Here is a 21,162-nt window from a genome sequence, read left to right as displayed (position 1 = left end):
TTTTGCATGCGACTTTGCGTTGGAGTTTTGGAGGTGACAAACAGCTCCGACTCGGATGCGCAAATGTTGACTCTGGAGTGAGAGAGAGTCTGTCTCTGCTCGCCCACGCTCACGGCTGACGGAAGCTTTCGCTGGTTGTGTCGCAGAGGTAAGTATCTTCGCCGTAAGGTCAACCGCCCGCAGAGGCGGCCCTTGATGACTGCAGCTGGAGCTCTTCCACCATCACACTTTCCGTGAAGCCTCTTGCACAGCTCGTCAACCCAAGGCGACAGCAGCATGCAGCTTGAAGTCATCATCACTGCAGGCTGATGCGAAGCGTCCCCTCTCGGCACTGGAACTTCATCCCACCCTTTCGTTCGACACTTCGGTACGGAGTAGCGTAGCTGACTCTCGCCTCCAGTTGCTCTCCTTTTTTCTCCAAAATCCCACGCCGTCGCCCGATGCCCCTTCAACCATCTGCGCCAGATGGCTCGACCCCTCACCAAGACAGACTAGGTTGGCCTCCAAGAGCTCGGTAAATGGCACGCTGCGTTGAACTCTACTGCGAACTGTGAGTGTGTACACAGAAACGGAGGCATGGGGGGCGGCCCTTTGGGCTGCTGAGGTGTCATCTATCTGCCTCACCAAGCCATAGTTGCAGAAGTATCGGTACTTTGACCACGTTCAGTCAATGCTCCTCAGGTCCAGCACAATTGCGCGCCTCTAAATGCGACCACGCGCGGCGCCTTTGCGAGCAGTTGTGGTCCTTGTTGCCCTTGGGTTGACTGGTTGCCCAGAGCGCCCGGGTGCTCCAAGTACAGTACGACGTAGGGAGGGGAACATCAGTGCCCGCTGCCGTCTCGAAGGCTCGTCGAGCCTTTGCCGTTCATAATAATGCTTCCTCGGTGATGGGATCGACGGGAGGAACTGCGCTATCCTTCCGCTTTCTCGCCCCATCATCCTTTTCCTCAACTGGAGATACCGAGCAGACAAACAAAACAAAGAGTCGCGGTTTTCCGTCGTCCATCCGCACCCAGCTGGCGTAAAAGGGCCCCGGCATGATTCGCGGCCGGTGTCCCTCTAGCTAGGATCTCCCTGTCCTATGATCGCGTCCTCGAGACTTGTCCAAAAGTTTGCGACACTGATAGCCAGGGCTGCAGCTGAGTTGTCGAGGTGCCCCGTACTTGTTGACCACGGTCCCCAATCATCGTCCAAGCAGGTTGGCCACACTTTCCGGTTCACTCGAGCACTTGTTTGTGCCAGCTCCCTGCACTCGACGCCGGACTGATTGGTACAAGCCGACGGACCCGTGCACCACGGTTTTCCCACCATGAAAGACGCATGAGATGGTGTGGCTCCTGGTGTGGCTACCTTTCTTCTCAGGTCATCATCCATGCCGTAGCACGACTTCTTGAATCGCGGACGGAGTTCTGTCCAATCACGAAACCTGCGCAGTCGAGACCTCGAAGATGCTTGGATCGAAGGGCGCACCAAGCAGTTCTGGCTCTGATACTGAAGATCTTGGAGGAGCCAGCGGCTTGTAATGATGGAGAGACCCTGAACAGTTTGGCTGGCACTGGGCTTTCAATGCTGAGGTTGCTGTCTGTCTGCTTCGGTTCTGTCCACGGGACCAGAGTTCCAGGGATCTTCCAACAAAACCTGGGCCGTCGAAACAGCCCAGCTGCTCTGTGTGACAAGGCTCCAGCCGTCGCATAGGAGTGAGCACAGGCGGAGGCGAAAAGTCAAGTCCATTATTGTGGCTAGAACGCCGACAGCTCCTTCCTCGTGTGGCGCTCCGTCTTGTTTGCGCATGGACGGCTCCTTCAATGCGCAAATGGTGATATGGCACTCGCGACGCAATTCCATGGTTGCAGCTCGTAATCGAGGGACTCGGCCGTTTCAATCTCCAAAAGACGAAGGCGGGAGGTAATCTGGAGCTGGGAAGTCGATAACGAAAGTGGGATCTTTGGAGGGGAACGAAGCAGAAGAGTGGGAATTTTACGGTGGCCCGTGCGACGACGACGACAGGATTCGATGTACCTTTTGGGACATCATTCAAGAGGCTCTGTCGTTGTCTAGTGTACTTGCTTTGGTCCAGCAAAAGCATTATTTCGGAGGCTCCTTGTGGCTATTACTTCTGCAATGTGAGCCTATGCTCAAATAGCTATACTTCACTGTACAGACCTATACAAAGGGCACTGCTTGCTCTATACCAAAGATATGCAATGAAAGGTACCTCCAATGTCGCCATGGTCGCTGGGGAAGGCAAAGGCGCTTGTCCCGACCAAGGTCCACCTAGCTCCATCCAATCAGATCGATCTGACGTTGTCCCCATGACGTTCTCCCTCCGAACCCAGCCCCGTTCGTTGTTCACCACCTACCAACCAAAGCCACTCGCAGGAACCACTTCTCTATCACCTCCCATCATCCTCACGCTAAACATCGAACCTCGGACGCCGACGAGTACGCACCGAGCATCATCAACGACGTCGAGACCGCCGTTGTTCGAACCGCCCGTATCCCATCTTCCTAATCACTAAACAACCTCGACCTCTATCCGCGATGAGGTTCGCTACAGCTGTCATCGCCTTCCTCTCCGCCGGTCTCGCACCGGCCGGTGCCAGCGTCCTGGTCCAGAGAGACCAGTCCGTCATTGTCAACGATGACCTCAAGGTCCCCGGCGACTCGCCTTTAGAGCTCTGCCCCAAGTCCCATGATGAGGACATCGTCACAATCGACAGCGTAGACCTCTCTCCCAACCCTCCTCAGGCGTAAGTTTGTTTGCAGCAGCCCCCAGTCTATGACGATGCATACCGCAGTATCGTGAAACGGGAGCCAGCTAACATGGCGTTTCAGTGGCAAGGAGCTCGTCATCAAGGCTTCCGGCACCGTCAAGCAGAACATCGAGAAGGGCGCCTACGTCCTTCTCCAGGTCAAGTACGGCCTCATCCGCCTTATCAGCACCAAGGCGGACCTGTGCGAGCAGATCGAGAACGTCGACCTCGAGTGCCCCATCGAGAAGGGTGTTCTCACCGTCACCAAGTCTGTCGAGCTTCCTAACGAGATCCCCTCCGTAAGTCAGGCTCATCTATATGAACCTTATCAGATTATTGACAATATCTACAGGGCAAGTACACCGTCTTTGCCGACGTTTACACCGCCGATGACGTCCCCATCACTTGCTTGACCGCTCAAGTCGTTTTCTCGCGCAACACCAAGAGCTTCTTCAGCCTGGAGCTCTAACTTAATTACAAGCATACGAAGGTTTACGATGATGGGGCATGGGTTACAGTCACACGTAGCGATACATCCAGATTGCTGTTGGGGTTTCTCTTCATCTCATAACACTGGTAGCATCAGGAATTTGGCATAACGCAGTTCAACTTGCCCGTGTGATGGATCCGTTTGAGGGTCCTTTTAAGTGTTCATTCTGCGTAGGAGTATCGGCATAACAATGCGTACGTACATAGGGTAGCGGTGCTAGGCATGTAGCTCGCAATTTATTCGTGATAGGCCGGTGCGGTCCATCCAAACTCCGAATACGCTGCCGGCGTACCATGCTTTTGCCTCTTGGCCCTTACTATCCCCATAATCTGTGGAATTACATGCTTATTCGCCAAACAACCGGCGCACTCTGCGCAAAACACTGTCCTTCTCGGGGTCGTACGGGTGGTCCTTGCTCGGAATTTCGAGAACAGTCGGGAAAGCAGCAGTGTAGGTATCGACCCGATGTCTTATGCGATCGGCAATCTGTTCTTTCAATCAGTATGTGTTCTCTTGGCACAAGGCCCTCCCCCCCCCCCCGGGGGGGATCGCTACTGACGTGTTGGTTGATGAGGATGATGCCAATGTCCTTCCTCGAAGTGAAGGATTCAAAGGTAGACTCGATCGTAGCGGTGTCCGTCTTGCTATCCACCACCAGGAAGTTCTTTTCTTGGTCGGCACCCGTGCTGACGTGCTGTGCACTTGTTAGTCATCTCGAGCCGCAATCGGAATCGTCGTGGAGTCGAAAGAGCGCACCCCAATGCCAGCGAGGAGGAGGCCGGTGACCGAGTCCTAGTTCTCAAGTTTTAGCCATTTGTCATCAGTCATAGTGTCGACTACGCAAAGTGTCCTACCTCGTCGCCAATGACGGCGAGGAACTGGCGGTCCTTCATATCTGCTTGCGAAGCCATCTTGGATGACTTGTGCGGTTGTTGGAGAGCTTGCGATGGCCCAGGAGGTCGGCGGACGGATTGACGTACTTGCCTTGATTACCTGTACCCGACCTGGCGGCGGGCTGGCAGCGCTCCACTCCAGCACCTCACTGTGGCTGAAGTGCTGTTAGCGCTGTTCCGCCAGGTACCGCCTGCTGGAGCCCGAACTGCTAACAGGCTCGGATGAGGTGTGGGCTATGCGACAGAAGCCAGTGGAGACCCCACTTGCAGCATTCCGGTACGTATCTCCCAGGTGCTTTCAGTTTCCTTTCAGTCTACGGTCCATGCACATAAGGAAGGTACCCCTGTCGAAAGCTCCTCTTGCCTAGCAGCGGGACAATGGCCCAAAAATCAATAGACCCAGACTTCTTTGTAAACAATTTCACCTAGCGACGAAATCGACGACGACAACGACGACAAACGACACCGACGCACCACTCGATCCCGCCCGTCGACCACGAAACCATCGCCTCTGAGGCTTCCAGAATCCCATCCGCCCAGAAGTCGCCTGTTGATGGCAAGAAGCGCAATCTGACGAGATGCCGCGTCTAGTGCGAAAGAAGCCGCTCTCTGAGCGCCTGAAGGCCATGCTGAACCCTATGGACTTCTTGCTCTGGCTATCGGAAGAATTGGAGACGAGAGATTGGGATTCAAAGGCACTAGGAACACAGCTCGGGCTCGGCTGCAACTTCGTGTTTCTCCTTGCTAGAGCTAACTGCGTAGCATCGGAGGTCGAGGATGATGTGTTCAGCGATGGGAGCTCCGGGGGCATCGTCACCTACATTGTCAGTAGCATCGAGTCGCATGGGTTGCGCATCATGATTACTAACAAGTCCTCAGGTGCGGCCCCTCGTTTGGATTCTTGGCCTCCTATCTGTCGCCAACGCCTTCTATACCATGTCGAGAACGAGGCAGTACCGATTATTCCAAGTCAACGTTGAAGACAAGCCGCACACCCCCTCAGCCCAACGAGTCAAAGCCAGGTCCGACCCGGCCGTCTCTTCGCCCCTGAGACTCTTGAATAACCTCCTGTCTTCCGAGACTGCCGAGTCCCGAGCCCACCCCGACAGGTCACACGACGTCTGGGAGCTAAGTGTCTGGGATCCTCTCCCGGTCTCTTTGCAGCTCTTCTGCCTCTTCAGCCCTGGCCACGTCCTTGTCTACATGATGTTCCTCCCTCTGGTGCCCTTGGATCCCAGACCGAGTGTAACAGTTTTCAACTGCATTGTGCTGCAACTCATTCTTTCCGTCCAGCTGATTTTCGTCCAAACTCGGTATGCTCAGCAGATCAAGGATACGGCTATCATCCACAAGGAGGTCCTCCACGAGTACGACACCAAGTTCGTGCGGCCACGTCTTCACCCGGTTGTTCGCGATGTCGGCACACAGTGTTCGCCTGAAGAGGCTAAGGATGAAGAGTCCTTTGTCGAACTGGGAACGCCTACGACGGTTATCAAGAAAGAGTTTGTGGTTACACCCAATCCTCACGTCAAGCAGGAGGACCCGGTCCACACTCCTCCAATTAGCAGCTTCGCGTCCCGTCTCTTTACTCCGACGTCTAACAGGCGATCCGAGTCCTTCACCCCTGTGCCCAGCACTCGCTCGGTCCGGCAAAGTCTCCCGCCGGCACCCATGTACCAGTCGACCTCAACGTCCACCGCGAACACCGGAGGAACGAGCTTTGGCGGAAACTTGGGTGTATTCAACCACGCGAACTCGCCACTCAAGAAGACGTCGAGTCTTAATGAGATGAACCAGGGCTTCATGTCGCCCCGGAACTCGAGAGAAATGGCTGCTCGGGAACAACGTCGAGGAAGCCCACTGAAGCAGTCGGAGATTAGAAGATCGACTGGCTCAGATGCTCTCGACCATACGAGTGCTCCCGATTACAACCCCTTTGCCAGCGCGAAGAGGAACAGAAGCAATCAACAAGGGGAACGGTACCCTTCTAGATGGTCGGGTTTCCACTGAGAGGGCTTGACGTACGTGGCATGAGAGATGGGTGACATTGCTCTGGGAAGACTTTTTGCTTGATGGCTTCAAACTTATTTACAGCAGCATATGGCGGCGTTGGGCTGGTTCGGGCGGATGGTCGATTCCTGGGCCGGCGTTCTTCTTTGTTAATCAACTATTCAAGTCTCAAGACTGAATTTGTATTCTCTTCAATCAATCTTTTTTTGGTGAAGGTGCATTGTTCCCGGCACAGTTCTCGCGAAGTCCCTGCAACTTGGCGAATTGGTGACCTTGTACCTTGCGATCCTTGGATATGTCTTCAGGATATAGAAGTGACTGTATCTGCCTCCTGATGGTGACTGAGCTTATTTTGTTATTACTGACGTTGGCTACCCAGCCAACTTAAGTCTGTCAATTCCTTCGTCCTGAAGACTAGTCTCAGTGTTGCTAAATCTAGCCTCCTCGGAGATTGACGACCCTTTGGCTTGCCAGACTTAGATTTCCTCTGAGAACTTTCACGAAGACGCGTCTCATTGCCGAGGGAACAAGCTTTTCCCGGTTGTCTGACCTCTGCGATAGCGGGAGATAAAGATATGCCTCCTCGTTCCGTTTCGTTTGACACTTCTTATCCATGGAAAAAACTCGCCGCGCTGTCGAATATGGTCATTTCAGCTTCGATCTATTCGCATGGGTCCTGGGAAGTCAGATGCCCTTGATAAGCCTCCGCACACATGAAAACAAAGAAAAAGCAGAATAAACAGTTGAAGAGCAGATAATGCGAATTCCATAAACTATGCTGATTCTTTCCTCCCAGTAGAATACCGAGCAAGGTTGTCAACATCGACACTTGATGCCTTTCCTCAGATGACGTTTTGCCAATCTCTAGTTCCTGTCTTCACCAAGCCCTTTGGCTATCACTTCGTTGCTGTATGGATTCCTCACTACGTCTTGCTCCATGTTGCCGAATCGTACTTCAGAAACTGCAGGGCAGTGACATCTAGACCTCGGAAGCATGAACTTTCCATGTCCCAAGCTTCCCCACAAGCCTCCATATCGATCGCCTCGCCTGCGGTGGGGAGACGGAAGAAAAGGGGAAAGGGTCATAGGCGTTGGGGGGACGTTGCGGACGGAGGTCAGTCTGATGAGGCAGGAAGGTACCCTGGATGCTCGACGAGAGACCAAAGAGAAGGCAGGTACATTGGAGGCGCTGCACCTGCTCTCCTTGAAAACTGCTCTGCCAAGAAATACCGTAGCGCATTCAAGAGTTTACACCTCATGTGATTGATAAAGTACGTTCGGTTCCTTAGAAGGAACTGTCTAGTGATGCCAATTGGAACGAGCCATCTATCATTCATTGCTACCCGAGCCTCATTAACATGCCTGTGCTACGAGAATGTGGTTTCCAACCGGAATGTACTTCCTGCTTCGTACTGAACAAACGTCTGGGTCAAATATTGGACTCTCTTGAAAGTCTTCAATTCACGATTCCACCAGCGATGAGCTCTTCGTAACGTTCCGTCCATGTCGTTGAAACACTCCTCGATGATCTTTTCGAGCTCTTGTATGTACTCCGCCATGCATCTCGACAGGTGCGACGGGTCCAAGGTTTCGGTTCCGTCAAGATCTCTTACATCGATGTTGTATATCTGTGTATCTGCCGCATTTATCCGGCGCAGCTTGCAGCGTGTCTTTGGTGCATTGAAGTAGGAGCCAAAGCCAGAGCCATTTGAGATGTCCCCGACAACCACTGACAGAGTCTCCAGTTTCGGAAAGTAGAATGTGAGTACCCAGGCTACCAGATCCAAGAATTCTTTCTCGCCTGGGATAGCCAGATGCCTTGTCTCTTGAATGACGTGTTCGAAATCGTCTTCACTGGCAATGTCTTCCAAAGATGCCGGACCTTGGTTCTGGCAGAACAGGGTATCCAACTCCGGCTGATAAGATCGAAACGGCACAGGAAAATCAATCGTGTCAATGGCCGAGCGCGGACGCATAAGATGTATTCCACTCAGTCTAGAGTTCTGGACGAATTGGCGAGACTCGCGGCAAACATGCATCAGCACCGGAAAGGCAGTGTACACCAGCAACGACTGTGGTGTGTCGCATGTCGACGGAACGATGCAAACTTCTGACTCGACTTCAGGAAGTGACAGCTTCCAGATCTCAGCTCGAATTTCTGGAGGCAATTCGCCAAAGAGGTGGAAATCCATTGCGCCGGCGTGGGTGACGGTTGCTCTGGTTGACGTCTAACAATAGAAGGAGGAGGGCGAAGCACAAAGGGAAAAGAGATGGGAAAGAGAGAAATTCAATTGAGTTGGATTATATGCTGGGAAGGAGTGTCGCCAACTTACAAGCAACTGCCTTGTTCCTTGAGTCAGGGGTTGACAGCAGCAGCAGTTCGTCGAGTCGTTGCGTCTCTTTGACATTGACTGCTCAAACCTGTCGTCCCTTCCTGCGCAAGGATCTCCCTTTCCAAACGCAACCCATCATTTCCGATCTCTTACATCGCCGCCGGACACACACCTGGCAACGGGTTCATGAGTTCTTTTGCCGGCATCGTTGTTTGTTTACTCTCTATCTGTCGTACCATGCAGCATTTCTATCCCCGCATCTCCTCGAATTGAATTATGTCAACCCACTCAGCTTCAGCCACCGGTCGACCGCCCGATGCACCATCGTTTCGAGTCTTATCTCGACGTCCTGGACAGCAAGTCTCCGAAGGGTTTGGCCGGAAGTTAAATCTAAGCGCGCGTTTGAGGGCCGTCCTCCCAAGCCGCCGGGCTGAGAAGGGTAGCACCCATCGGAATCAAGGGTACTAGGAAACCGCCGAAAACCCTCGTTCGAGATCTAGACACTCTCCGACAAGTCCACCACGAATAGGTCGAAGCTCTGACCGCATCACACGCTGGAACACGGCCAAGGAACTGGGCCGTTCTCGGAAAGCCCGATCTTCTGAACCTGAGCCTCTTCTCCGAAGAGCTAACACGATCGCTCATACACCGGCAACTAGATCTTCAAGAGAAGAACGAACACTGGAAGAACGTCGATTGATCCACCGGGAGCGCAGAACTCTGAAAGAGAGTGGAGATTACCTTGGCGTCACAGGAATCAACCCAGTCACAGGAGAACTAGACGTTGAGACACCGTCTACAACCAGCTTCAGCTCTGCTTCCTTGACTATCGACCAAAAGCTGGAAGCTAGACACAAGTCGGAGTCTCGACGTACGCGCCGCGGGGCCGAACTCCTCACAGAAGAGGTGACCAAAAAGCTCCAGCAACGAGAAGAGCAAAGATTTGCCCGGAAAGATCGGGAAAAGGAGGCCATACGACAAGCACAGCGCAACGTTCAGTGGCAACGCCATAGACAGCAGTGGTCTTCTGCCAAAGAGCCTGTACTTAGCCCGATTGCGCAGTCAAACAAGAGCGTATCGACTCGCGGTAAGCTAGCTTGTGTCGACATTGGGTTCATGTACTGACCAATGAGTCAGGTTCTGAAGCGAAAGACGCTCGATACCTGCCTGAGCAACCAAACGCTCATCGTTTGGGGATGGGCCATACTGATCCCAAATCTCATCTGCCCAAACATATCATCTCGGAAGAAAACGATGCTGATTCATCTGACACTGTGATACGAACCCCTCAAAGCAGACGATCATCCATGGCATCCACCGCGGCTCAGGAACTCGGAACAAGCGGCCGAAACTTAGGCGGAGATCGACGACCTACGCAGTTGCCGCTCCCGTTTGGAAACTTGAACTCTCCGCAAAGCATCAGTGAGGAAAGCCGGCCTGGTCACTTCGCCCTCCCAGCACCAGTCACCAAAGGTCAAAGCCAGAAGGGCAAAGCCATGGAAAAGGAGCTACCACCTATACCTCAAGGACCTCAAAAAACGGTGTCTTTTTTAGGCCAGCGACGCCCAGAGACAGAGCCGGGAGGCCGGCAAGCTCTCCGGGCCGTTTCCAACCCAATGGTTCTACGGAAAGTAGACGATCAGGATCCGCTGGGATACCACAGCAGGGAATTCTCAAGAAACCTGTCTCTAACCTCAGGCAAAATCCCCATCCGCCATTCGAGGACAGTATCAGCAAGCGCAAACCTGACGCCTATAAACCTTCCGAGAGATCATATCCTGGGGGAAACATACCCACACCCAGCCCTGGACTACCAGCAGCAGACAACATTCAACCGCTGGGAGGTAAGACAACTTATCCCACTGATCCGAGATATGGAAGCCCTGGACGGCGAGGTGGAATTGGCAGTAGCGCCACTAGTAGTGGCTTACCGTTCATTGATGCAAACTCACGAACTCAACGACCAGCAGGCAGCCAAGACTCGTGGCCCACCAATCACAGCGAACATATCCCCATTCGAGTCATTATTGACATCCCAGATCGACCAGAAAAGCCCGCCGCTTCAAGAGAACTCGTTGGCCCGAGAGTATATCCAGGCGCTGGGGGACAACCTTTGCAAGGTGACCCAAGAGCCGCCAATCCCGAAAAGTCTCACCTTCGAGGACCGAGCAACATCTCCAGGAAGAATGGAGGTTCACGAGGGCTTGATATGCCAGCGGGCAGTAGGAAAGATGGAGGCTTTAAAGACAAAAGCTGCCACCACACCCATCACCACCATTATTGGCTGCGGCCAAGGTCTTTCACAATCGAGCCTATGCCAAGAACAACCCGAGAGAAGAGTCAGCGAAAGCTGGAGCATGTTGCAGAATCGACGCGTGAGTCGACAGTGCGACGAACAGATGTCAACGTCAACAGAGGACATCTCGACCGAAAAAGTGCGGCATCTAAAGACCGTCAAAATAAGGACCCAGGCTTTGGCACCAAAAGGAAGCCAAACGCCGACCCTCCAGCATCGAAACGATGCGATCCACAAGGTGGTCGAGAAATACTCTGCGAGAAATTTGGCAGACAGCGACAAGCAGGAGAGCCAAGCCGAGAACCTTGTCACACCACACATGTTCACGTCTACATCACCCCTAACCGTGTTGGAGCCAGCCACTCAGCAGGGCCAAAGCAAGATCGCATCGACGGGGGCGGCGCGGGCCGCATTGGCCAATTCGGGCAACAAGACGGCGGAAACTCGGAAACAGAACCTCTCGGCCAGCGGAACGCCCAGATCGCTGCCTACCAGCCTCAGGAAGCCTCCTCCCGACTCTGTTCCGAGTAGGAGATTGCGGAACAAGTTCAAGATCATGAGGTTCTCGAACACGAGCCCGTCAAAGTCAACAAACACCGTAGCAGACGGTATAGAGGCGATGAGCAGCCGCAAGAGTTCACAGACGTTTTGTGCCATGAAAGGGAGAAACGACAATCTGCAGGATACACCAACGGCGAACCAGCAGTTGTCAGCAGCCAGTCAAGCCAGGTTGAAAGCTGGCTGCAGCACGTCAACGACCCTGGTGAACAGCAACTCCGAAGGCGGCGACACCGGAGGTCGTTTGAGAAGAGGCGTGTTGAGTAAGCGTGTGCTAAAGTGCGCCACCGACGGCAAGCAGATTGCGGGGAGCGCGGCTCGATGGTATTGGAAAGCCATATCACCTTGCTTTGATCCGACATCGCCAGCCAGAAAGCGACTTGATGTCAACAAGTCAACTTGGACGGACGTTGGGAGGTTTCTCGTTGCGCTGAGCAGCGGCTTCGCGTTATTGGCGACAGCGGTCCGGATCGCGCAGGGGATTGCGTGGGTGATGCAGATGGTGCAAGGCTTGCTGGGGGGTTTGATTGCGATTCTCGGTTCCTGACAGCCGGTGGTGACGAAAAAGGGAGGTTGTGGAGGAAAGCTTGGCGTTGGAGCCCGACCAACCGCCGATCGGCGCTGTAGGGACCAGGTCGGCTGGGTGAAGCGCGACGAAAGCCATACTCCGTATATCGGCTGGGTTGGGGGAAAGGAATGTTTGATAAGACGGAGGCCGAAAGCGCAGCGTCAAATGCACATGATACGAGTCGAACGGGCGCTGTTTGAGCTTGTGTGGGGTAGTGGCAGGCCAAGCATGCAGCACGAAGGAGATCAACCCTTTCGAGACTTGATTACCTTGCTTCTCGAGTGCTCGGACAAGGTTGACAATGGCAGCACGAATGCAATGGCAGATGGCCCGGGTTGTGGATGGAGTTGACGCAGTATTGATATGCCGGTATGGCTACGGATACAGACATTAATCAAACAGAGTTGCACCACAGAGGGAGCAGCCCGGGTATGCTTTTGCAATGCATGATGAAGTCGGCACCTCGGGCTCGGGTACGCTTACGGGCAGTTGTTATTGGGGAGGGTAGATGTTCTCCGGATTAGCCTGGGAGCGCTTGTTGGGATGACCGCAGGAGGGCCGGCCGATGCGGTGAAGCTGCCTCATGATGGACATTGCGTTTGCGACAGCAGCAGCGACGGCGATCGAGGCCCTATCATGTTATCGCGTAGTTCTGCAGCGTCATCATCGAGTAAGCCTCGGCGGGCGGATGTTGCATCCAGCTCCAGGATGGGATTCAGGGATGATGGATTCACGAATCACTGCCACTTCTGCTTGAGTTGAATGGACGGGCGATACTCCGTGATTCCGTAATACGGTACGTACTCCTGTTCTCGGAGGTCTTGGGAGCTAAGGTGGTAAGTGCCACTATTCGTACTGCGTACGTGAGAAGACTGGATAGGTTGGAGTCATTCTTAGTGCACAAAAAAAAGTGCCGGGGACTGGAATAAGATTGGAACCGTTGAGAGGCAAAGCGAAGTGAAATGCTGCAATGCAGCTTCGGCATCGCGTCAATTACGTACATGAGGGGGTTATGAACGATGCCGGCGCCAGCATTCGGTGTTCTGCTACGGGTCTCGCTGGCGCATGTACTTGGATTGAATCTGGCATGTATATCCGTACTAATTACACACAAACAGTTTTAGGGTCACTGGTGACCGAGCAGGCATCATAGTGAGGGCGAAAGAGAAGACCTAAGAAAAAGTCAGCAACGGCAAACGACGGAACAAAACGGAGACGGTACTGGGCCCCCCAAGTAGCAGAGGGTACTTGTTGGACACATGAGAATTCAACGAGTTGCTGTTTTGGGCGGCGCTGAGCCCATTGGAGCCCATATTACTCGTCAGATTGCGGGCTCTTTGCGTCTCACGTGCGGGACGTGTAGTCAAGCGGTGGAGTATCAAGTGCCGTCGTATTCCATTATACTAAGGTAACGGTATCCTCCCCGAAAGTGGGAGAGATTTTTCCCAAACATCAACAGAGTCATACTTTGATATGATCCACGGTGAATATGGGGGGCCCCCCTTTTTGAATGTTTCCAGTTTTTCCCGTCTCGCCAAACACCCAACACTCGAAGAGTTCTCGTCCGAGATGATTGAGGTAGTACGCATAGGTAAGGTGCCAAGGTAAGGTAGTGTGGCGTGTGTTGAGGTCTCGTCCATGGAATGGCCCGAGTTCAATGTTCATGGCAGCATTTGGAAGGTTCTCAGGGCGTTCAAAGTGGGATGCGGGACCCCCGGGCCAGGGCACCTTGCGGCAACGGGCCAATCCGCGGGCGTCATTTGCAAATCAGGGCGCTGTACCCCGCGTTCACAGGTCTTCCGTCGCCGGGACCCACTGCTGGCTGGAGCTGGCGCCTCCGATCATCGGACACTTGGGAACTTTTTCGTCCCAAAGCCTCACCCACGTAGTAGTCACAGTTGATTGTTTCGTTTTCTAGGTACCGGTAGCTTTGTAGCCAGATTGGTGTATTTGGTGTGTTGTGCGTAGTGGGAAAGGAGGGTTCGAGGTACCTGCGGTTTGCGGGCACTTTTGCAAGAGGGGCGGGCGGGCGTAAGTGTACCTACGTGCTTTCTCTTCCTTGTCGCCCTTGCAAGTTGGCACCTCTTTCTCGCTCCGATTTCGTACCTTGTTCTTTTTTCGCTCTCTCTCTCAGTCACTAGGTCTCTTGTTACGGAGCAATTTGATTCAAGTGTTCCCAACTCTAAGCAGAGGCAAGCACTGACCTCAGACACAACAGAGGGACGAAGGCCTCCTGGTCCGGCAGATACATATTGAGCTGCTCTTCCCCCACACCCCTGACCACATCTCTCCTCCGACTCAGGATTTTTTTCTACGTTTTCTACTTTTTTTTCCCTCTCTTCCCTTTCCAAACGCTTCTCTTCCCAACGAACCATCTTCTCATCTCTCTCACCAAACCCTCTCCCTCTCCGTCATCCACTACCTAGACTCCCAATCGCCATACAAACAGAGTCACACACACGCACGCACACTCGCAGACACTCGCATCCATCGGCTGCTCTCACACCAGCTTGATTTGACAAGAAAGCTTGGGAACCACCACCCTCGCAACACCCAACCAGGTCCCTTCAATTGAGGCCGACCTGACCTGCTTTTGAAATTGCATCGCTTTATCTCCCCGTCTCTACGAGTTGCACAAAATGCCCGTTGCCGAAGGCACCCCGCAAACTCTCTACGACAAGGTCCTCCAGGCCCACGTCGTAGACGAGAAGTTGGACGGCACGATCCTGCTGTACATTGGTAAGTTCTGCGTCATGCTCTTCCCCCCATTGCGAACGATCTGGATCTTGGATCTGCGCGGAGAAAAGGAAAGGAATTCATTTGCTAACAATGAGACGCAATGCAGACAGACATCTCGTGCATGAGGTCACCTCTCCTGTACGTTCGACGCTTGCTCCTGTTTTTGGCTTTTTTTTTCTCCTGCTTCCCCTCGTAACCCCTTCGCTATCCGCAGCCGCCGCCTTCGCACTCCGGCTCGGATGACGTCGGTTGATCGACCCCACCATGACATCTCGCTAACAAAGGGCTGCAGCAAGCATTTGAGGGTCTGAAGAATGCAGGCCGCAAGGTCCGCCGACCGGACTGCACCCTCGCGACCACCGATCACGTAAGTTTCTTGTTCCACACAATCTCTCACACGCGCCCACATGCGAGAAGCATCGCTTTCGCCCGCCCAATCTCAATTCCGTAGTGGTGGTCCAATCGCTAACATGTGGCTGCCCAGAATGTCCCCACTTCGTCACGGAAAGGCATGAAGGACATTGGCTCCTTCATTGCCGAAGATGACTCCAGAGTCCAGTGCATGACCCTCGAGGAGAATGTCAAGGACTTTGGCCTCACATACTTTGGTCTCGGCGACAAGCGCCAGGGCATCGTCCACGTTATCGGCCCCGAGCAGGGCTTCACCCTCCCCGGCACCACCGTCGTCTGCGGTGACAGTCACACCTCGACCCACGGCGCCTTCGGTGCCCTGGCTTTCGGTATCGGTACCAGTGAGGTCGAGCACGTCCTCGCCACCCAGTGCTTGATCACCAAGAGGAGCAAGAACATGCGGATACAGGTCGACGGAGAGCTTGCCCCCGGCGTCAGCTCAAAGGATGTTGTCTTGCACGCCATTGGCAAGATCGGAACGGCTGGCGGTACCGGTGCCGTTATCGAGTTCTGCGGTTCAGTCATCCGTAGCCTCAGCATGGAGGCCCGCATGTCCATCTGCAACATGTCCATCGAGGGTGGTGCGAGAGCCGGCATGGTCGCTCCCGACGACATCACCTTCGAGTACCTGAAGAACCGCCCCCTGGCCCCCAAGTACAACTCGGACGAGTGGCACAAGGCCGTCAAGTACTGGAAGTCTCTCCAGTCCGACGCCGACGCAAAGTACGACATTGATGTCTTCATTGACGGCAAGGACATCATCCCCACCATCACCTGGGGCACCAGTCCCGAGGACGTCATCCCCATCACCGGCGTCGTCCCCGACCCCGAGACCTTCTCCACTGAGAACAAGAAGGCCGCCGGCCGCAGAATGCTCGAGTACATGGGCCTGACCCCCGGAACCCCCATGGAGGATATCCCCGTCGACAAGGTCTTCATCGGTTCCTGCACAAATTCCCGTATCGAGGACTTGCGCGCCGCGGCCCACATCGTCAAGGGCAAGAAGATTGCGGCGAACATCAAGCGCGCCATGGTCGTCCCCGGCTCTGGTCTCGTCAAGACTCAGGCCGAGGCCGAGGGCTTGGACAAGATTTTCGAGGCCGCCGGCTTCGAGTGGCGTGAGGCCGGTTGCAGTATGTGCTTGGGCATGAACCCCGATATCCTGGCCGCCAAGGAGAGATGCGCGTCCACCAGCAACAGAAACTTTGAGGGTCGCCAGGGTGCCGGCTCCCGCACCCATCTCATGTCCCCCGTGATGGCTGCTGCTGCCGGTATCGTCGGCAAGCTGGCTGACGTCAGAAAGCTCGAGGGTTACCAGACGAGCCCTAAGCTCCAGGCCACCATTACCCCCGACAGCGAACCCCAGGTTGACGAGCGGGTCGAGGAGAGCGACGCTGAGAAGGAGGCCATCGCCGACCAGCCCGAGGACAACGAACCCCACACCAACACTATTTCTGCCGGTAGCTCCGCTGGTCTTCCCAAGTTCACCAACCTCAAGGGTATCGCCGCTCCCCTGGAGATGTCCAACGTCGACACCGACGCCATCATCCCCAAGCAGTTCCTCAAGACCATCAAGCGCACTGGTCTCGGCAACGCCCTCTTCTACGCCCTCCGCTTCAACGAGGACGGTTCCGAGAACCCCAACTTCGTTCTGAACAAGGACCCCTACCGCAGCTCCAAGATCCTCGTCGTCACCGGTCCCAACTTTGGCTGCGGTTCGTCGAGAGAGCACGCCCCCTGGGCCCTCAACGATTTCGGCATCCGCTGCGTCCTCGCGCCCTCGTACGCCGACATCTTCTTCAACAACACCTTCAAGAACGGCATGCTGCCAATCATTATGGAGGACAAGGAGAAGCTGGAGAAGATTGCCGCCGAGGCGCGCGCCGGCCGCGAAGTCGAGATCGACTTGCCCAACCAGCTCATCAAGGACGCCGACGGCAACACCCTCGCCTCTTTCGACGTTGAGGAGTTCCGGAAACATTGCCTCATTAACGGCCTCGATGATATCGGCCTGACCATGCAGCAGAACGACAAGATTGCCGACTACGAGCGCCGCATGTCCCAGCTCACCCCCTGGCTCGACGGCACCAACTACCTCAAGAGGGATCCCAAGACCGGTCGCCTCCTCGCCAAGGCCGTCCCCGTCCCCAAGACGAACCGGGGTGAGACCAAGAAGGAGCCTCTTGAGTGGTAAGGTATTCGGAGACAGAAAGAAAAAAAGAGCAAACAAAAACACAAAAAATTGGATTGGCTTTTTCAAAACTAGGAAACTAGGGAGTTTAAATCATGTAACGTGTCTACGATACGAATCTGGGTTATGGCTTGTTTTTGCAAAGGGACAATCTTATCTTGTCCAGAGATGACATTTCTCATCATGCTGGCGGCGATTTGGGAATTATTCAAAGAATAAGGGAGGGATTTGGTTATTACGTGGCATTTTGTTTTCTCTTCTCGAGATGAAAAAGCTGCGGGAAAAAGTTTTCAAGTTAGATGCGCAGTTCGTCACAATAACGGAGCTTTCGCAACACGTCATTCTTCACTTCTGAACCATTCGTGGGACCCTCTCTACAATTCTGCATAGCCTCAAGAGGATATCGTGATGATGCTGATACGCTGCTTGATATAAAGCTACGCAACGGAGTATTTAGAAATCCACCGTAGCCTCCCTCAAAATCCCAACATGCACCACAAACCCAGCCTCGATCCTCAACCCCTCGGGGAGCAACGCATCCGGTACCCTCCAGGTTCGAAAGTCGCGGTGGAACGCGCCGATCCATTCCTCAAAGACGTCCGGGCTGCGGAGCTGCTGCGCCACGACGCAGACGCACGGCTCGGACCGGGCCGTCGCTGAAGAGGAGGAGGAGGAGGGGTTGTCGTCGTGGTCGTCCTGGTCTTGGTCCTCCTGCTGGGCACGTACACGCAACCGAGCGAGGTCGGCGGTGGCGGAGACGAGCGGCTCGACGAGGGCCTCGTTGTAGATGCAGTCGCAGCAGACGACGACGTCGAAGCTGCTTGCGGTGGAAGGGGGTACGCCGGTGAGGGAGGGGTCTGGGGTGTCGAGTTCCCAGTCTAGGGGGCGGAAGGAGATTGTTCCTTGCGACGACGACGTCGTTGCGGAGGTTGCTGTTGATGAGCTTGCTGCTGCTTTTCGTGAACGGCGCGAGGTTGACGAGGAGGATGATGAGGACGAAGACTTGGGAAGGGGGTTCGCTTCGAGGTTCTGGTGGATCATGCGCGACACGTAGGGCTGGTCTGTGAGGACGTAGCGGGCGACGCGCGGGGCGAGGAGGAGGGCTGTCAGCGGGGAGATGCCGCAGCCTAGTTCGAGGATCGTCGAGGCGGGGGTGAAGAGCTGGGTGAAGGGGGAGGTTGGGGAGGCGAGGTAGGTTGCGAAGAGGGGGGTTATTTTCCAGAGGACTGGTTTTTTGTTTAGTCAGTTGCAGTTCGGGGGGTTGGAAGATTTAGATGAGTCGGGTTGAGCGGTTTGAGAGGTGTTCCGAGGTGAGGGTGGGAGGGTGGAGTTGAGAGTAGGTTGTGGGACTACCTATAATGACAAGGGGGGTTCAAGATTGACATGGAGAATGATGTGAGCGAGGTTGAGAGAAAGTTTTTGACTTTTATGACAAAGGAGAAATTTGATGGATGGAAGGACGGGGTAACGCGAAATAGGGCCGCGAAATGAGGGAGGTCTGTGATGGTTGATTCGGAAGGGGGGGGGAGAAATATAGAAATACTGACCGGCCCCGGTCGTGCCTCCGGCGCGGGTCGATGAGAGGACCGTGGGGGACTGGTGGATCGTGAAGTCTCTGCCCGCCAGCGTCAGGGAGAGTTCGGTGGCTTTCGGGTCGATAAAGCCCAGGTTCGAGGACGGGATGTTGTGGGAGAAGAGGAAGAAGGTCTCTGTTTGGCGCACACGTAGGATCTCCCGTGTAAGTCGGTTGCTGCGGGGTGCCTGTTAGGTAGTAGGACGGATGAACGTACCCTCTTCTGGGTCGAGAATTTCATCCTCTAGGGTTGAGATGAGAGCTTTCACGGCCATTGTTGCCGGCTTCGTCTCTGCGCGAGACGGGCGGTAGCCCGAAAAAGAGTTAGATGAGGGTATAGCTGGAGTGAGTAGATATGTTGGTCGGTCTACACCTTCATCTTGGCGTGTCTGTTTAGAGAACTGATGTGGTTGTACTCCGTAGTCAGGACGGCCGTTGGAGGTTGCGGAGGACGGACGCACGGGCCGAAAGTGGACAGGTAGAGATTTGGGGGCAGTATTTTTTCTTCGGCGGGAAAAAAAAAACATCGGGGCTCAAATCCGACGACATGTCTTCGGGCCGGGGTCCCCAGCTTAATCGGAAACCCGCATCAGACCGTTCAACCCGATCTGCTAAACCTCTTCAAGGATGTATTTTAAAACAGAAACAAGCTTTACAAGGAAGTTTTTAACTGTTTCCCGAGATACGCGTATATATCGGATTCGTCGCATTAAGCTCGGATCTGTTCAATTGTTGTGAGCGTCGCTCTAAAATGGCTCAGAATCAACTTTCACACGATGAAGTTAAAAGATAGTTGGAGAATCATGGTTGTTTGATGAATTCATAATGCTTTCTACCGCTCTCACTCTAACAAGTTGTGGAATAGAGTAACAGAAACAGCAACTCTGCTCTCAGAGATCACAGGTACACGTCAATCCTCCTAATAGGCCAAAGTCTTCTGCAGAGCCTCTAGCAGACTATCGGATCAGCTCGCTTCCCGTCATCCCGAAAAAAAGAGAAACTTCGTTCCAAAAATGCCGTGTTTGTACTTTTTGACAAGAAAAGCTTAGAATCCGTTAGCTACGATGTCACAACTCGGGAAAAGGTAACCAAGCTCTTACAGTACACCGTCTAAGCAACCCATCCCCAAATGTTCTTGATGCTCTTGCAGACATCAATGGGCGCCTCGTTCTGCTCAAACACGAGGTCGCAGACCTGGTTCTTGGCGGGGGTGACCCAGCAGGCGTAGTTGCCGTCGAAATCGATGCAGATGGTGGCGGCGAAGGCGCCGCCGCCGCCGCCCTGGTGGATCTGGCAGTTCTGGTTGAGGGTGGTGACGACCTGGAGGTCGCGGGACTGCCACTTCCAGTTGGCGTTGTCGACGCTCTCGAAGCGGAAGCCCGTGTTGGACTTGCGGGTCTCCGGGTCGAGGGCCTGGGTGCAGTAGTCTGCGGCGACGAAGGAGGCGCCGAGGAGGATGGTGGGGAAGAGGGTGGAGAATTGCATCTGTGGGAGATGGGATGGTCAGCCTTTTGTGATCTGGAGAGGGGGACAGTTGGGGCGAGGGCTTTTATCCTACCTTTGCGGTGTTGAGTTGAAGAAGTTGGGGATGTAAGTGATTGGAATGGGTGTCAGAGACTGTAAATGAAAGTGATGGTGAGATAGTGACTGTGATAGTGAGAGACTGTAAGATGCAGTGCGAGCTGGGTGATGAGGGAGCTTTTGACCGAGTTACGGCGGCAATCTTGTCAATACTTATACTCCTGAAATGAAGGCATCTCGACCATATACATCTTGGCATCACCGCATCAAGTCGTGTAAGTCATTTGCGAATCCGACAATGCCCCCAAAATAACACTCTGTTTTGAGTTGAGTGAGATTACATCTCAAAGTTCTGGACCGAGATCTCCGACCTCGGAGTCGCTTGTCCACTGCCTCAATCAAGAAGAAGAAAGTAAACTACAGTTTTGGATATTTCGTCGTCGTTCACCGAGTCAAGCAAAGGCTTGGGGGAGCCTCGAGAGGCGCAAAAGTCAAATTGATTATAGTATTTGAGTTGAGAAGTATTACTGAACAACCAGTTTGAATAGCGTAAGGTACCCTCGCCCGCAAAATAGATTCCGCATAAGGGATCACCCACCAGACGCAAGCCGCGGAGTCGGGATTTTACCCCACTATTTAATAACGGACGGAAGACGGACTTTTTAGATACTCGGCGGTGATGGAACGTGCTTGGATCCATAGGTAGGGCAGTGAGGGTGCACGATCGGGGGCGAAAAAATGATTAGAAGAGTTGTACGTGTAAGAAAACCCTCCTTAATTCATAGCCTAGTTGCGAGAGAAGATGCCGTGCCAAGATCTCAACACC

General features: G+C 54.0%; 10 protein-coding genes across 10 annotated transcripts; 5 read left to right on the top strand and 5 right to left on the bottom strand.

The window, feature by feature from the left end:
* Nucleotides 1–1,417: 1,417 nt before the first annotated feature.
* On the bottom strand, nucleotides 1,418–2,086 carry CABS01_03543 (uncharacterized protein; the record flags this gene model as incomplete). Its single annotated transcript, XM_060536918.1, has 1 exon — nucleotides 1,418–2,086. One exon carries the CDS (start codon nucleotides 2,084–2,086, stop codon nucleotides 1,418–1,420), a length of 669 nt encoding a protein of 222 aa, XP_060391176.1.
* A 142-nt stretch (nucleotides 2,087–2,228) lies between these two features.
* CABS01_03542 (uncharacterized protein) lies at nucleotides 2,229–2,519 on the top strand (the record flags this gene model as incomplete). Its single annotated transcript, XM_060536917.1, has 1 exon — nucleotides 2,229–2,519. One exon carries the CDS (start codon nucleotides 2,229–2,231, stop codon nucleotides 2,517–2,519), a length of 291 nt encoding a protein of 96 aa, XP_060391175.1.
* A 22-nt stretch (nucleotides 2,520–2,541) lies between these two features.
* Nucleotides 2,542–3,222, top strand: CABS01_03541 (ML domain-containing protein; the record flags this gene model as incomplete). The annotated part of the gene is made up of 3 exons (XM_060536916.1): nucleotides 2,542–2,750; nucleotides 2,836–3,052; nucleotides 3,106–3,222. 3 exons carry the CDS (start codon nucleotides 2,542–2,544, stop codon nucleotides 3,220–3,222), a joined length of 543 nt encoding a protein of 180 aa, XP_060391174.1.
* A 366-nt stretch (nucleotides 3,223–3,588) lies between these two features.
* On the bottom strand, nucleotides 3,589–4,154 carry CABS01_03540 (V-type proton ATPase subunit F; the record flags this gene model as incomplete). The annotated part of the gene is made up of 4 exons (XM_060536915.1): nucleotides 3,589–3,729; nucleotides 3,803–3,937; nucleotides 4,000–4,035; nucleotides 4,098–4,154. 4 exons carry the CDS (start codon nucleotides 4,152–4,154, stop codon nucleotides 3,589–3,591), a joined length of 369 nt encoding a protein of 122 aa, XP_060391173.1.
* Nucleotides 4,155–4,714: 560 nt separating this feature from the next.
* CABS01_03539 (uncharacterized protein) lies at nucleotides 4,715–6,146 on the top strand (the record flags this gene model as incomplete). The annotated part of the gene is made up of 2 exons (XM_060536914.1): nucleotides 4,715–4,960; nucleotides 5,016–6,146. The coding sequence occupies 2 exons, from the start codon at nucleotides 4,715–4,717 to the stop codon at nucleotides 6,144–6,146; spliced, it is 1,377 nt and encodes a 458-aa protein (XP_060391172.1).
* A 1,367-nt stretch (nucleotides 6,147–7,513) lies between these two features.
* CABS01_03538 (uncharacterized protein) lies at nucleotides 7,514–8,338 on the bottom strand (the record flags this gene model as incomplete). The annotated part of the gene is made up of 1 exon (XM_060536913.1): nucleotides 7,514–8,338. The coding sequence occupies one exon, from the start codon at nucleotides 8,336–8,338 to the stop codon at nucleotides 7,514–7,516; it is 825 nt and encodes a 274-aa protein (XP_060391171.1).
* Nucleotides 8,339–8,795: 457 nt separating this feature from the next.
* CABS01_03537 (uncharacterized protein) lies at nucleotides 8,796–11,880 on the top strand (the record flags this gene model as incomplete). The annotated part of the gene is made up of 3 exons (XM_060536912.1): nucleotides 8,796–8,862; nucleotides 9,009–9,566; nucleotides 9,617–11,880. 3 exons carry the CDS (start codon nucleotides 8,796–8,798, stop codon nucleotides 11,878–11,880), a joined length of 2,889 nt encoding a protein of 962 aa, XP_060391170.1.
* A 2,660-nt stretch (nucleotides 11,881–14,540) lies between these two features.
* On the top strand, nucleotides 14,541–17,245 carry CABS01_03536 (3-isopropylmalate dehydratase; the record flags this gene model as incomplete). The annotated part of the gene is made up of 4 exons (XM_060536911.1): nucleotides 14,541–14,640; nucleotides 14,747–14,778; nucleotides 14,933–15,007; nucleotides 15,125–17,245. The coding sequence occupies 4 exons, from the start codon at nucleotides 14,541–14,543 to the stop codon at nucleotides 17,243–17,245; spliced, it is 2,328 nt and encodes a 775-aa protein (XP_060391169.1).
* Nucleotides 17,246–17,695: 450 nt separating this feature from the next.
* Nucleotides 17,696–19,090, bottom strand: CABS01_03535 (uncharacterized protein; the record flags this gene model as incomplete). Its single annotated transcript, XM_060536910.1, has 3 exons — nucleotides 17,696–18,468; nucleotides 18,790–18,951; nucleotides 19,033–19,090. The coding sequence occupies 3 exons, from the start codon at nucleotides 19,088–19,090 to the stop codon at nucleotides 17,696–17,698; spliced, it is 993 nt and encodes a 330-aa protein (XP_060391168.1).
* Nucleotides 19,091–19,925: 835 nt separating this feature from the next.
* CABS01_03534 (uncharacterized protein) lies at nucleotides 19,926–20,300 on the bottom strand (the record flags this gene model as incomplete). The annotated part of the gene is made up of 1 exon (XM_060536909.1): nucleotides 19,926–20,300. One exon carries the CDS (start codon nucleotides 20,298–20,300, stop codon nucleotides 19,926–19,928), a length of 375 nt encoding a protein of 124 aa, XP_060391167.1.
* Nucleotides 20,301–21,162: the final 862 nt, after the last annotated feature.

This window comes from Colletotrichum abscissum, assembly GCF_030869225.1.
Source record: "Colletotrichum abscissum strain IMI 504890 chromosome Unknown Scaffold_7.1, whole genome shotgun sequence".
NCBI classification, from domain to species: domain Eukaryota; kingdom Fungi; phylum Ascomycota; class Sordariomycetes; order Glomerellales; family Glomerellaceae; genus Colletotrichum; species Colletotrichum abscissum.
Note: the sequence above shows the minus strand (reverse complement) of the source record. Positions and strands in the feature narration are given on the sequence as shown.